The sequence below is a fragment of the Neoarius graeffei genome, chromosome 11 (genome assembly GCF_027579695.1).
Source record: "Neoarius graeffei isolate fNeoGra1 chromosome 11, fNeoGra1.pri, whole genome shotgun sequence".
NCBI classification, from domain to species: domain Eukaryota; kingdom Metazoa; phylum Chordata; class Actinopteri; order Siluriformes; family Ariidae; genus Neoarius; species Neoarius graeffei.
In genome coordinates, this window is record NC_083579.1 from 75,386,718 (window position 1) to 75,402,952 (window position 16,235).

At 41.7% G+C, this 16,235-nt stretch overlaps 1 protein-coding gene across 2 annotated transcripts in view; it reads left to right on the forward strand.

Annotated features, from left to right (window-relative positions):
- Window positions 1-6,037, forward strand: part of supt7l (SPT7 like, STAGA complex subunit gamma) — a 31,662-nt gene extending 25,625 nt beyond the window's left edge. For both annotated transcript variants that reach the window (XM_060933180.1, XM_060933179.1), the window contains exon 5: window positions 5,672-6,037. In XM_060933180.1, the coding sequence (XP_060789163.1) occupies window positions 5,672-5,934 (263 nt within the window). In that variant the 3' untranslated portion in view covers window positions 5,935-6,037. The remainder of the gene's footprint in view (window positions 1-5,671) is intronic.
- Window positions 6,038-16,235: the final 10,198 nt, after the last annotated feature.

Genomic DNA, 16,235 nt, shown 5'->3' on the forward strand with positions numbered 1-16,235 from the left:
CCCCCAAAATTTATTTGGTTTAATTATAATTTTTAATGTATGAAAACTATAATTTATAATTTGAAAAATAAATAACTACATTAATAAAACAAACTGTTTTTTTTTAGTCTAAAAATAAATCAAAGTCCAACACGGATGATCTGATTCACCCAGTGAGCGCAGCACGCATTGAACTTTTGACCTTACTTTTACATCCTGTTAGCCAGAGTGCATTTTTTTTTTTTGTGTGTGTAACCAATCGCTAATGATTTGCTAATGCTATCATAATGGATCATGTTTAACTTCATGAACGTTCACATGTGGACACTCAATCAGCAGACGCATTGGTTTTTTTTTTGTGACGAATTGCATGAAAATTAATGAATTCTTCCTTGGCCCATGCTACACCTTCCCACCAAGTTTCATGAAATTCAGAATGGTAGTTTTTGCGTAATCTTGTTTACAGGAAAACAAACAAACCGAAAGCATAACCTCATTGGCGAAGGTAATTAAACTGTGGTGACCGGCCCATGAATGGGAACCCCTAAATTTTAGAGCACCCTAACTGGAAAGTCAAGGAACCCCATAGCACCAGCAAAATAAAATCTCTGGCTCCGCCCCTGCTGCCAGCTGAAACGTATTGATCACTGCAGTAATCATCCGATCAAAGGCTCTGGAGTATTTCTCTTCTACGATAGAAATTATTTTCTGGAAATATCATCTTTTAATTTTTTGCCAAAAAGATCTAAATAGAGCGAAGAGGAGCAGGCAGAACTTTTTTCCCTAATGCAAGAGGCAAAAACGCCATCTAGTTGCAAAAGTAGAGATGAATATAAAGACAGGATTAAAATTGGCACCACAGGATGTCTTTAAAAAAAAAAAAAAAGTCAGTCAGTCTGTAATTTGGGTTGGAATTTTCTCGGGGGGGGGGCGGCACGGTGGTGTAGTGGTTCGCGCTGTCGCCTCACAGCAAGAAGGTCCGGGTTTGAGCCCCGTGGCCGGCGAGGGCCTTTCTGTGCGGAGTTTGCATGTTCTCCCCGTGTCCGCGTGGGTTTCCTCCGGGTGCTCCGGTTTCCCCCACAGTCCAAAGACATGCAGGTTAGGTTAACTGGTGACTCTAAATTGAGCGTAGGTGTGAATGTGAGTGTGAATGGTTGTCTGTGTCTATGTGTCAGCCCTGTGATGACCTGGCGACTTGTCCAGGGTGTACCCCGCCTTTCGCCCGTAGTCAGCTGGGATAGGCTCCAGCTTGCCTGCGACCCTGTAGAAGGATAAAGCGGCTAGAGATAATGAGATGAGAGATGAGATTTTCTCAGGGGATGAACTAAGAAAAACACTGACGGATCTCACTCATCTGAAAATAAAATCACTGGGTCGCACCGGTACAAAGCCCAATTTAGATTGGATTTCATTAACACACAAACCTGGGGTAATTCCACTATTTCTACCGTAGGTGCTCCTCTCCATCCAGATCAGCCATATCCTCATTTTCCCCAGAGATGAGGGAGGAAAAATTACAAAGCAAATGAGCTACTGTTTTATGACCAACTCTGTGGTGGTCTGATTATTTTATCCTCCGACACTGCTGTGATTTTGAAGGCTGATGCTGCTTGTATTCATATTAAACACTTCCTTAATCATTACATCAGAGCATGATCTTGCAGACTAATTAAACAGGCTGAGAAGTTTGTTTTCTAGAAATTAGCGAACACTTGCGAAAGAAATAAATCTAATCCTAAAAACAATAATGTTGTCTTTAGTCAAACCATGAACGCATATCAAACAACATACACACTCACAGACAGGGAGTGGCACAGTGGGCACAAGCTCCCCGAAACTGAGGATTGCCTCAGATTCCTGTTCATGACTGACAGGAGTGGAACGTGATGTGATGCACATCTGGATCAAGGCTTGACGTGCATTCCGAGATGCTTTTCTGATTAACTCGGTTGTAAATAGCAGTGTTGTAGTCGAGTCACTAAACCTCGAGTCCGAGTCCAGTCTCGAGTCCCCAGTGTTCAAGTCCAAGTCATTAAAAAAAATTTCGAGTCGAGTCCACTCCAACCGCACCATTTGACGGTGGCTGTTTTCGCACCATTAACATTAGTTTGTTAGTTGAAGTATTCTGTCAGAGATGGTTGCGAGACGGATGGAAGTGCAGAAGGTGTGTTTTTTCATATAAGTGAAGACGGTAAACAATCCAGAACGGCAGGCAAAATCGTAAAACGGTGAAACAGGTTGAGCGAGGCACAAGCAGGCTATCGTAGACTCGGCAGAATCAAAGACGAGAAACAGGAAATCAGAGATCAGGAAACCAAACAAGGAAATAAGGCTCGGTAATGTATCAGCAATGCAACTCAATACTTCGCAAAGTAAGTGTGTTTTCACAGGTTTTATATCGGCGCGCTGATTGCGCCTTAATCCTGTGCGGGTGCGAGTCGTTTATAGCGCGCCTGAGAGTCCGCTTGGTGCGCGCGCTGTCCGGAGCGCTGTCCGAGAGTCTATCCGATCAGATGCATGCGCCAAGGTGCGCAGGTGTGACACTCTTGCACGAAATTAATATAAAGATTAATGTAGATATAAATATCTTATGCCAAATTATTATGGCATGTTACAAAAAATAAAGAAAAAGTCCGAGTCCTCGTCTCCAATTTACGAGTCCGAATGCAGTTAATGCACGAGTCCGAGTCATCAGTGCTCAAGTCCGAGTCGAGTCATGAGTCCTTAAAATCAGGGCACGAGTCAGACTCGAGTACAACAAGCCTGGTGGTTATTTGAGCATTTTTCCTCTCATTCTGATGTGTGATGTGAATATGAACTGAAGCTCTTTAGCTTTAAGTGCCTGATTGTATCCATTTCACTGCTGCCACTTGATTTATCTGATTAGATAATTCTTTAAAGTGGATGGTGAATGTACAGTTTTTCCACATAGGAAAAACAGTTCCACAGTCAACTTTCCCATCAGTAGGCATGTAATGATATCATGCGATGATAAATTTATGATGATTTGAATCGATGAAATAAAAAATGAATCACGATTATGATCAGGCTGAGGAATCTCTCGGCTTGGCTGTAATTGTGTTGTTTAGACAACAGAGGGTGTAAAGGTGATGATACACGGGGCAACGGGCAACCAGGTGAGACCCGGGGCAACTAATTAGGGCAACAGACAATTGGCAACAACCAATCAGATAAGAGCAAATCTATTGCCAGGGACACTGCAAAGATGGGCAGTAACATTTGCAGCGGTCACTTTTGTCTTGGCTTCAGCCTTTATTTATTTCGTATCACTTCTGGGACAAAACTGAATAGATACTGTAGTCAAAAGATAATTTGCCATTATTTTAACATTTATAGGTAAAAATAACGGGCGGCACGGTGGTGTAGTGGTTAGCGCTGTCGCCTCACAGCAAGAAGGTCCTGGGTTCGAGCCCCGTGGCCGGCGAGGGCCTTTCTGTGTGGAGTTTGCATGTTCTCCCCGTGTCCGTGTGGGTTTCCTCCGGGTGCTCCGGTTTCCCCCACAGTCCAAAGACATGCAGGTTAGGTTAACTGGTGACTCTAAATTGAGCGTAGGTGTGAATGTGAGTGTGAATGGTTGTCTGTGTCTATGTGTCAGCCCTGTGATGACCTGGCGACTTGTCCAGGGTGTACCCCGCCTTTCGCCCGTAGTCAGCTGGGATAGGCTCCAGCTTGCCTGCGACCCTGTAGAAGGATAAAGCGGCTAGAGATAATGAGATGAGATGAGGTAAAAATAACCACGTTATTCTGTTAATAATAAACACTTTTTAAAAAATGCTACTAGGCTCAATCACATATGCTATAACTAATAACTGACACATGCATCACAAAAACGTAAACGTTTAATTCTCATCTCAGCAAAAAAGAAAAAAGGACGTGGACCAGGAGATGCTGCTGACGGAGCTTCTGAAAGGCTTTCTTTCCTCTTTAGATCCTGAAGCTTGTACTGTTTTGCCCTCGGGTTCCACAAGTAGTCGCGCTCTGGATGTGAATTAGATCAGACGATAAGTTGGACAAACTCTTTTACAACTCCCAAAAAAAAAAAAAAATCATGAGCTGCCTGTCACTTTTAGCTTGACGCAGCAGAGTTAACGTTATCCCGACAGAGCTAGCGATAACTTTCAGCCAACTATGTTAGCAAAAAACACCACGAGTTCACTAAATCCCATTCACTCTCTATGGAGCGGTAGTTAGCTAACGGCAGTTTACACTTAGCCGACAAAAGTTGATGTCTTAATTTCAACCTGAGCACATAAAAATAGACGTCTGTTGGTAAATTCACCACTTTGGGTTTACACAACAACAACTTACCGGCATAAAAATTATACAAGTTGTCTCTCTTTCTTTTTCTTCACTCCACTGCTGGAGACTGCTGCCATCTTTGTTGAAAATTTCAGAAGCTCTCAGGTGGTCATGTGATTTGCTGCTAGCACTCTGATTGGATGATCTTAAAATGTTGCCCAAAATGATCAAAATCATTCAGATAGAAATTACGTTGCCCAATCTCAGTGGGAAAGTGTCGAAGCGCAGTTGCCCAGCAATGTTGCCTACAAAGTTGCCCCGTATATCATCAGCCTAATAATGCACAATAGCGGAAATATACATGACTTCACCATAGGCAGATGTAACACAGCTCTAATACTGCGAAAACAAAGCTAGAATAGGAAAGAGCTGTTGTGCGATTGACTACAAATACATTCAACAAGAAATCAGAGTAGATTGCTGAAAGCTAAAGAGATGAGAAATGGAAGTAGTAAATGTTCAGAAATGTTTATGAAGAAAGTATTTGTTATTAACATTTCATTTTTAATAAAAGGAATATTTTAGTTAGTAGGCTATTATATTTTACTCCAACCTTTACAAATGTAGGGAAATAATTATTGTTGGTTATTAAGAAAATTAAGGGTTTTTTTATCTAAGTTTATAAAGAAGAGGAAAATAAAGTTTTTTTTTTTGTCATAAAATTTTCTTCACTTAATATTTTTTCAAAAATATTGTGGGAAAATCGAACTGTGAAGCCAATATCATGAATCGGCTCATGAGTATAGAACCAATCCCATATGTAAATGCTTTACACACAATTTTATACGTATACAGTGTGTTCAAAAATATTGCCGGTATTTTAACAGCATAAACAAAAGTATGTTTGAATAATAGGGGTAAGATACTGTGTTAAAGCTTCCTGGCTGTGTATTGTGTGTACAATATTCCTTCCTGGATATAAAAACTAATCGCTGAACCCTTGTTGTGACATAACTGGTCGAGATGCTCACAAGAACACACTAAAACTAGAAAAGCACTCGGAGAGCGCAGACCTCCGCCAAGAATCCTTTTAAAAAATCCGGGCTCCAGAAGGTGATCCGGATCACCGCCAAAATTTTAATGGATTGTTACTTGTGCCCAGTCACACCTCTGGATAAAGTTTCAGAGCAATCTGTTCATAACGTTTTCCGTAATGTTGCTAACAGACAAACCGACAAACAAACCAACCAACCAACGCTACCTAGGTAATGAGCTAACTAGTCAGAGGTGTTGTGCATATAGCGTACATTGAGCATGCATATTCCAGTCCTGTCACCGTAATTAATAATTAGTATTAACTGATACACTATGCAGGCTTAAATAAGACATGATTTTATTTGGTGTTTTCTTTCTGATCTGATATCTGTATCAGGTGCAACAGGAAATGGCTCCCCCTTGTGGCAGCTGCAGCAGGTAAAAATGGAGCCGCAGGACAGTGAGGAGGGCCAGGTTTCAGGTCATGGCGTTCTCACAAGCGATGTCTTTGAGGAGGGCCCGATGTCCACCATGAGCGACGCTGGAACAGCTCCATCTCCCGGCGGCTCGGACGCCAGCTATGGCTCTCACTCTCCGGACTCTCTGATAGGCACCTCCCCTTTCAACCAGCGGCCGAAGAAACGAATGCGCAAAGTATAACTACATGTTTAAAGACTTGTTACACAATCATGATGATTGTGATCAGAGATATGGTTTGATTTTGTATTAGTGCCAGTGGAAATAAATCGAGGTTATGTTAAAACGACTGTTTATGTGACACGAAGAGAGTATTCTCTAACAAATGGCTCCTGGTCATGTTTTATGTGTTTACTTTGTCACATGGTTATGTTGTTCGGGATGTGAAAAACAAGCATCTGTTTATTGTAATGGAGCGAGACGGGAATTACCTCATGGGGAATAATTATCGGTGGTGTTTGCTTTAGGATGTACAGGTACATCAATCACGGGATAATAGCAAATTAATTACAGCACACACAAATCTGCATATTAAATACAGGCTATTAAAATTCCTGTTCCAGCCCTGAACATTTTCAGTTGTCACAGTGGAAGCAGATTATTATGTCTGAGCCACCTGCACAAGGAATACCGCTGAGGTTAAACATCCACCCACATACACCAACATCCCAGATTACCAGCAATGATCAACTGGTGTTGATGGTATGTTGGTTATTATCCTATCCGCATTCACTGCATATGAGCAATTGTGTGCTCTGATTGGCTACTTGACTACTAGAATATCAGCTCATATACCATGAGTAGAGAAAAACAAAATGGTGGAGTGCATCAAGTCAGATATATCACTTTTTATCAAGTATTTAAAAGAAACAGAAATGGCTAAAAGGAAAAAAATGTATATTTACCTGTGAACATGTATCTTCTGATGCTATGTTCACAGGTAAATATTTTATATATTTCCTTTTAGCCATTTCTGTTTCTTTTAAATACTTGATAAAGTGATATCTGAGTTGATGCGCTCCACCATTTTTGTTTTTCTCTACTTGTGGTATATGAGCTGATATCCTAGTAGTAGAGTAGCCAATCAGAGTTTATAACATGTACATCTCCCCAGCGCCTGTTCCACACTCCAGCCCAGTTGGTGGCGGTAATGCACCATTAAGTTGGTTTTGCCAACCGCCAAAAAAAAAAAACCTAAAGAAGAAGAAAAACAAAATGGCAGAGCGTGTTGCTGAGCCAACCGAGGATGACATAAAAACTACTCGAAAACAAATTAATCAAGAATTATCACATTTTTCACAAATTGCTCGTCATTTCACAGGTTTTTTTACATTTTAAGCGGAAATGATTTTGTCGGAAGTTTTCATTTATCAAATTTGCAAAAAATAAAAATGCTCTGTTTCTCAAAATCCAGTGAATGTGGATAGAATAAAACAGTTATTCCACTCAAACTCGTCGTACATGGATTATAGGCTACCAGCTCATGTACGACTCGATTTCGTGGAATAACTTAATTGTTACTAAAAACTTGCCGAATATATTGGCGTAATCAGTAGGCTTTGTCTTTTTGAGTGCCAATACATTTGTATTCTCATATGAGCTTAAAGAAAGATTGTGGATAAACGAATCCACTTTAATACCATGATAATAAACCCTGATTATAAATCCTACAATTATATCGTTTTCCACTTAAACAGACTGTATAGTTGTAGTGTTACTGTACCGTATATGGTAGCATTTTATCCAGGGACAAATGTGCACTACGAATGTCTTAAAAACTCAGTTAACCTTAATTACTGTAGAAACTTACATAACCAAGTCAGATTGTGATGCTGTCATACCTGCAATGCCATCAAACCACCTGAAATTAAACTTAGTCGATCTTTCATTCAAATTTTCATCAAAAAACTGAAAGGAAATACACTATCATAATTTTATCCAACCAAAAAAGCACAAACAACAGATCAAATGCATTTATTTGGCTCTGGTGCTGTATAATAACTTAAATGTCCTTCCTCATGGGTCAATGAGTTGAGAGCCAATGTGTTTTGGACATAGCACAATATCAAAGTGCATTATGTAATGACACTATAGGATAAAAAGGAAAAAAAGTGAGAAAGCTACCACTGTAGGAAAGCTATCACATATTAATGTAATTGTATTAACCCGATTAACATTTTAGTACCACTTGGGTTTATTCACCCCAAGTGGTACCAATATCTGGTGTGGCCCATGGACTGTAACAAATGGAGCTTTGCTGGTGCATTGAAAATCTTTCCAGTTTGCAATTAGGATGTTACAGTTCCTTGTGTGAGCCATGTGTCCCTGAGGGTTTTGATACAAGACCATCAAATAGTAAACGAGACCATCAATGACGGCGTAGCTCACTCTGGCCCCGTCTAGTCCAGAAGGAACGATCTAAAGTGGGCCAACTTGCGCAATAAATGTTGCAAGCTATATACACTATATACAAACTATACATAGATGCTATATCCACTCTAGGAATACCGACCCGTTTGCCAGAAGGAATCCAAAACCGCAAGGAATTGACCGAGAAGAAGCAATTTTTGTTGAACTGCTGTTGAACATTAAGGCTTAATTAGTACATAACTTCAATAATAATAATTGTAATGAAGCAAATCTGGGTCGAAGTTTTATGCACCCTACTGTAGGTACCCCTACCTTCATGCCAGAAAGAATCAAAATCGGTGAAGAATTGAGAGAGAAGAAGTGATGTGTGGAAACTGCTCGTTAGGGATTAATTACTGCATATCTTCATTATTAATTGCAATTGTGCAAATTTGGGTGGAAGCTCTATGCACCCCAGGCAGACCTACCTTCCTGCCAAAAAGAATAAAAATCGGTGAAGAATTGAGAGAGAAGAAGCGTGAAATGTGGACGACGCTGGATGGACGACAGACGACGCATAATGGCATAAGCTCTTCGTCTATCGACCGGATGAGCTAATAATAAAAAGACAGTAAATCGACAACTGTAGTAATCCATATTATGTCAAGAACGGCTCAACTACGTAAAAAGAAACGACACCCATCACTTTAAGACATAAAGTGTCCTTTAATTAATAAAAGTAAAGAAAAAAACATTAAATTAGAAGGTGTGTCCAAACTGGTACTGTATGTAGAAAATGGCTGCCTGTGACTTTGGACATAGAACGCAAATTTTTCTTGGTATTGCTTGGTGTCATTTCCAATTCATAGCAGTGCATGCAGGGTAATGTGCATACACAGACTTGCATTGCACACTGCAATGAAAAATACAGTTAAAGAAAATGAAGGTGGGCGGCACGGTGGTGTAGTGGTTAGCGCTGTCGCCTCACAGCAAGAAGGTCCTGGGTTCGAGCCCCGGGGCCGGCGAGGGCCTTTCTGTGTGGAGTTTGCATGTTCTCCCCGTGTCCGCGTGGGTTTCCTCCGGGTGCTCCGGTTTCCCCCACAGCCCAAAGACATGCAGGTTAGGTTAACTGGTGACTCTAAATTGAGCGTAGGTGTGAATGTGAGTGTGAATGGTTGTCTGTGTCTATGTGTCAGCCCTGTGATGACCTGGCGACTTGTCCAGGGTGTACCCCGCCTTTCGCCCGTAGTCAGCTGGGATAGGCTCCAGCTTGCCTGCGACCCTGTAGAAGGATAAAGCGGCTAGAGATAATGAGATGAGATGAGATGAGAAAATGAAGGTGGATTCAGAATGCTGAATGTTCCTGGAGAAAGGGACAATGGCAAATTCCTACTGGGAAATAAACCAGAACCAGAAACACAGCAAGTGGCCGTGCCCCCAAAATGTAATATTCAAAGGCACTCTGAAAACAGGAAAACAGTCATGGTAAAATGCAACGGTTGTGTTATAAATTACTAAATAGTTGTGAGATGAGTAGTGCTGCTGGGAAGCTCTGAAAATGTCAACAAGAGCATGTAGCACTGTACGGAGCACCGTCACAAAAACTGAATAAACAAGTAACAATGCAGCCCCTTTACTGGGAGATTTTACCCAGTGCAGTTGATTGAGTGGAACTCCTGGAGGAGTATATCATCCCCATTCTGATTAACAGCAGGGGGCAGTGTTGAGCCACACTAGTTCAGTGCAGGTGTTTGGTATTCTTCTTGCTTGTGCCTGGTATTGAACCTCCTGCTTTGTGAACCAGCAGTGATTCTGTATAAACATGTGGAACGATTCATTCAGTGTGTCTGAACTGTCCGTCTTCATTCTGAAGCTGCAATTTCTTTACAGCTTTTTTTGATAAAAAAAGAAGACATGGTGGGCTAATTACCCTCCAGGGGCCTCACAAATACCTGCATCTTTCTGATGAAAAAACAAAACAAAAAAACCCAAACCCAAGAATAACACAAAGGAAGGAAACAAAACCAATTTTCCGTCTTGTAAGCGACAACACCTGGAGACAAGTATTTCGCTCTCCTTGCCAGCTCACTCTGTGGTTCAATGAGATAAACAGGGCTTGTTATTCTCGCTTGGTTTTCACTCCGTCCACCTGGCTTTGCTGAACTAAGTAATTTGTTCACTGGTTAACATCAGGTTTACGTCACTCTGCATCTGGTGAGTGCACAGTACACTCATGGATCTCATTTACAATCTGTCTTCAGCAATATTAGATAGAAGAGAAGAAGCCTTTATTTTGTCACATGTACACGAGAGCACAGTGAAATTCCTCCTCGGCATTTAACCCATCTGACCCAGTGAACACACGCTCATGCACACACAAGTGAGCAATGAGCACACGCACATACGGTACATGCTATGCCACAGCGCCCAGGGAGCAGTCGGGGTTAGGTGGCTTGCTCAAAGGCACTACAGCCATGATACAGAGGGAGGCGTAAGTGCTGTTCATTCACTCCTCCCACATTTTTTCTGCCGGTCCAGGGAATGAAACCGGTGACCCTTTGGGCTCAAGGCAGCCTAATCTTCAGGCTATGGTCACCCTTACAGTAAGATAGCAGTGGGAATTACAACAATGGGTTTACCACGTGGCTCCACATGTATGATTTTTATCAAATCTGGGTCATTCACAGTGAGGATTCTTGTCTGCACAACTGCAGCTGAATTTCAATTTGGTGGGACAGTTTCAGAAGTTTACATACAGTGACATGAATGTCATCTTGGATATGAATGTCACGGCAATATTTGGGCTTTCAGTCATTTCTCTTTTTCTGTGGCAGAATGATTGTACAGCATACAGCTTTAATTAAACAAAAACACTATAATTTGGTGCACAAGTTTAAATTTTCTTTGAGTTTTCTGAAATCAACACAGGGTCAAAATTATATATATATAGCACACCTAATATTTGGGTAAAATGTCTTCGCAAGATTCACCTTGACCAAACATTTTTGTTTACCATGAACAAGCTTCCGGCAGAATTCTGGCTGGTTATTTCACAACTCTTCATGGTAGAACTGGTAGAGTTCAATTAATTTTTTTTTCTTGGCATGGACTCGACTTATAAGCGCGGTCCATATATTTTCAATAGGGTTGAAGTCAGCTTTAAACTTTAGTTAAGCTTGAAGGTGTCAATTTTGGAGCAGGGGGTTATTTCTTGGATAGCAGCCTCTAAGTCCATGGTGATCTGAACTGTAGACAGTGATCCATCAGCTTCCAGTTCATGGCAGGGCTGTGCCATGGTGGTTCCCAGGTTGTTTCTGACCATCCAAACCAATTTCCTTTCAGCTGAGGGTGACAGTTTGGGTTTTCTTGAAGCAAAGTGGCTTGGCAAAGTGACTACACCTCACAATAACTTGGATACAATTGTTTGAACTGATCTTGGAATTTGCAGTTGTTTAGAAATAGCTCTAAGAGACATTCCTGAGTTGTGTATATCTGCGATCCTCTTTCTCAGATCTGCACTGAGCTCCTCGGACTTTCCCATTTTACTGTGTGTTGGTCAAGCCAATGAGTGCTGTAAACAAACCCTTTTTATGAAGGCACAGAGAAGCTACCAGCTGTAGTCAATCATGATCACTAACAGGAAGTTAAGAGACTTCGGCCTTGGCAAGATAAGAAACATTTTGGAAGTTTCAGCACCTCTGAATTAATAATCTAAGTGAGTGTATGTAAGTTTTTGACCCTGTATGTATAATTTTGACCCTGTGTTGATTTCAGAAAACCCAAAGAAAATTAAAACTTGTGCACCAAATTCTAGTGTTTTTGTTTAATTAAAGCTGTATGCTGTACAATCATTCTGCCACAGAAAAAGAACAGTTCAGAGAAATGACTGAAAGCCCAAATATTGCCATGACATTCATATCCAAGATGACATTCCTGTCACTGTATGTAAACTTCTGACCACACCTGTAAGTGTACAGGTTTTAATATGTATTGCAAAATAAAATGAAGACTTTTCATGTGGTAGGGGTGGCATGGTGGTGTAGTGGTTAGCACTACAACCTCATAGCAAGAAGGTTCTGGGTTCAAGTCCAGTGGCCAATGGGGGCCTTTCTGTGTGGAGTTTGCATGTTCTCCCCGTGTCTGTGTGGGTTTCCTCCAGGTGCTCTGGTTTCCCCCACAGTCCAAATTGTCCATGGGTTTGAATGGTTGTTTCCCAAGCCCAGAAATGGGAGGGTTGCAGCAGGAAGGGCATCTGATGTAAAACAAACAAACAAACAAACAAACAAACAAACAAAAACCCTATGCTCCAGTTAATATAACGTGGATCAATAAGGTCCACATGGACCCCGACCTGGCAACAGTGCTGGACAAGGGAGAAGAAAATGATGATGACATTTCATGTGGTAGGTTTTACAGGTGTTACATCAGCACTGCAAGTAAGATACATAGCTATTTAAAACATGTGTATAATATTTTAAGATAAACAAAAGTATTAAAATTTTGTAAAATGTCTTTTTCATGTATTCTTTTTTTTTTGGTCATGCCATCATATTTGAATGAAAAAAAGGGACCCCCCCCAAAAAAAAAAAAATTGGATATGCTCTGTAATACTGTAATACCAAAAGGGGCTGCAAAAATTTCTCATCTCATTATCTCTAGCCGCTTTATCCTGTTCTACAGGGTCGCAGGCAAGCTGGAGCCTATCCCAGCTGACTACGGGCGAAAGGCGGGGCACACCCTGGACAAGTCGCCAGGTCATCACAGGGCTGACACATAGACACAGACAACCATTCACACTCACATTCATACCTACGCTCAATTTAGAGTCACCAGTTAACCTAACCTGCATGTCTTTGGACTGTGGGGGAAACCGGAGCACCCGGAGGAAACCCACGCGGACACGGGGAGAACATGCAAACTCCGCACAGAAAGGCCCTCGCCAGCTACAGGGCTCGAACCCAGGACCTTCTTGCTGTGAGGCGACAGCACTAACCACCACACCACCGTGCCGCCGGCTGCAAAAATTTGTTTTAGCAAATGAAAGCTGAATTATGCAAGTAAAAAAAAAATACAGAGTGTATTTTGTCCTATAACGGGCAGTAGATGGATGTCAGTGCAGGAAGATTTACTTGCAAACACACTGGTAAACAGTTCCAAAACGTCATGCAACATCATGGTCAAAATACCAAGCAGTGGTCAAGTACGGTAAGGCACAGACAGGTTATGAGCGGCAATATCAAAGATAAAGTCCAAAAACCCAAACATGAGTCAAAACCAGGAAAGTGATGCACTAAACAAAGGCTTGGAAATGTACAGGGTACAGAGCGTATACTTCGCAATTTCTGTGTGTTACTGTGAGTCCTTATAAGTGTACGCTGTGATTGTGCTCTAATCAGGAACAGGTGCATGGCAATTAGTTCTAATGAGCTTGAGTGCGGTGCTGCAACGTGAGTAGCAGTCCACGATGTGCGTTGTGCGCTCTGAGAGCGAATTCATGTGGACACGACATATTTAAAGGAGACATATTATACCCCGGGCGGCACGGTGGTGTAGTGGTTAGCGCTGTCGCCTCACAGCAAAAAGGTCCGGGATCGAGCCCCGTGGCTGGCGAGGGCCTTTCTGTGCGGAGTTTGCATGTTCTCCCCGTGTCCGTGTGGGTTTCCTCCGGGTGCTCCGGTTTCCCCCACAGTCCAAAGACATGCAGGTTAGGTTAACTGGTGACTCTAAATTGACCGTAGGTGTGAATGTGAGTGTGAATGGTTGTCGGTGTCAATGTGTCAGCTCTGTGATGACCTGGCGACTTGTCCAGGGTGTACCCCGCCTTTCGCCCATTGTCAGCTGGGATAGGCTCCAGCTTGCCTGCGACCCTGTAGAACAGGATAAAGCGGCTACAGATAATGAGATGAGATGAATTGACAACAGGGTGCTGTGATGGAGCCTGATACTAAAAGGAGATACTTTTACCACCCCAAAAGTTGATAGTTTTCTTACAACAGCATGTGCTGGAATGTTTTATTCCTCTTATTCTACAGCAATTTGCCAATGATTAAAATTTTTATTGATTAAAGAATGACACATCCTATATTTTATCCATTTATAGTTATGGTTAATGTTGTTGAAAGTCCACAAAGCTAGTTCCTGTTATCACTTGTTGTATTTCTTTCTCTTAAAGTTAATAAGTGCAGTGTCCTCTCTCTCCTGAAGACTCTCCTGTGTCTGAAAAGAAAAATGAACAGCTTTCCAAAGCACTGGCACTGGAGACCCTTTACATACCGGAAATGTTAAATCAGTGTCTCGTCACAAAAAACGTCACCGTATTAAGAATTGTAATCATATGTTTTTTTTTAAAAAAATCTGTTTATTTTTAATCTTCAATTATATGAAGCATCCAGCAAACAAGTCCCTGTGAATTAGTTGTTGTCATAGAAACAATAATATGGATAACGAATGCATTAATATAAACCTATGATTTGTCTTGCAGCTGAAATGATCAGAGATACTTTTACATAAAATCAGTCAACACCTTATGACCAATCAGAATTAAGTATAATGTGGTATAATTCAGTATAGTATAAGATATTGTTCTAGTATCATAAACATCTTACCTTCATTTCTGACTATTTGTGTACAGATCGAAGACTGAGCTTACTTACACCCTCCAGGCATCTACGGGAACTGATCAAATGCACATACGGTACCATGAGTTTTTAATGATAATTCGACAAGCAGTTTCTCCCTCCCTTTTCCCATTTCAGAAGGTAGTGTTTTGGATGTGAGATGTTTCCTGTAGTTTTCCCGTAGGAGAAAACCCACTGAATTTGGAAAGTCTTCACCAAAACCTCATAAATGCATTCGATTCTGCCACCTGTGCGACTGAGAATGTGTTGCACAAGAAAACGTGTTGAAAGGGTTTTATCTCAGCAGACGTTTCACTTTAGGAAGCATTTGTCTTCTTGAGTCTGACTGCTCTGATCTTTTTTTCTCATAGGTTATAAACAAACCAAACTATTGAATCTCCAGGAGGAAAATGATTTTCTGTAGGCATCTTTTTATTTCTGTCAATCTGCAGTTCTCGTGTAGTTTGGGTGGTTTCTCTTGATGCCAAAGTAAACTGAGCTCATCACTGCGCTCCAGGCGTTTTGCACTGCGGGCAGCCAGCAAAACGAATGCAATCTTGACACATTGCAATTTCAAATTCAAGCAAAACACTTATTAAGTGGAGAAAACTAAAGTATCCTGGATCCATCACTTGGCAGCAGCAACACACAGGCACTCGAAGACTCTTAAAACTAATTGGCCAAAAGGCTCTCTTGTGTGCGTATTGAGTCTGCAGCTTATTCATTAACTTATCTACTGCTGTCTCTTGCTTTCTTTGTTGAGATGACATAAGAAGATTGATTGTGTTTTTACTGTATGTTTGAAATGGTGGTGAAATGACCTTTATAGTGGGCGGCACGGTGGTGTAGTGGTTAGCGCTGTCGCCTCACAGCAAGAAGGTCCGGGTTCGAGCCCCGTGGCCGGCGAGGGCCTTTCTGTGCGGAGTTTGCATGTTCTCCCCGTGTCCACGTGGGTTTCCTCCGGGTGCTCCGGTTTCCCCCACAGTCCAAAGACATGCAGGTTAGGTTAACTGGTGACTCTAAATTGAGCGTAGGTGTGAATGTGAGTGTGAATGGTTGTCTGTGTCTATGTGTCAGCCCTGTGATGACCTGGCGACTTGTCCAGGGTGTACCCCGCCTTTCGCCCGTAGTCAGCTGGGATAGGCTCCAGCTTGCCTGCGACCCTGTAGGACAGGATAAAGCGGCTAGAGATAATGAGATGAGATTCAGCCAGGTTGTAACCTACTAACAGAGTCAACCAGGTTTTTGGCTATCTTGGTAATGTTCATGACGCCATCAATTTTAATAAGAACCCCTGGACCACCAAACACAAATTCATCAGTGAGCCACCAGTATATTTCAGTGGTTATCGTGGCTTGTATCCAGTCATCCAGTATCCACATTTTTTCATGCCAGTGCTTTTCATGGGCAAAAATCTTTGCTGGTATTTGACCAGAACACTTGATTCCAATTAGACTTGGTGAAGTTTGGATGCTGCATTTTGTGAGTCACTTTCCAGAAGAGCTTCTTTCATACAAC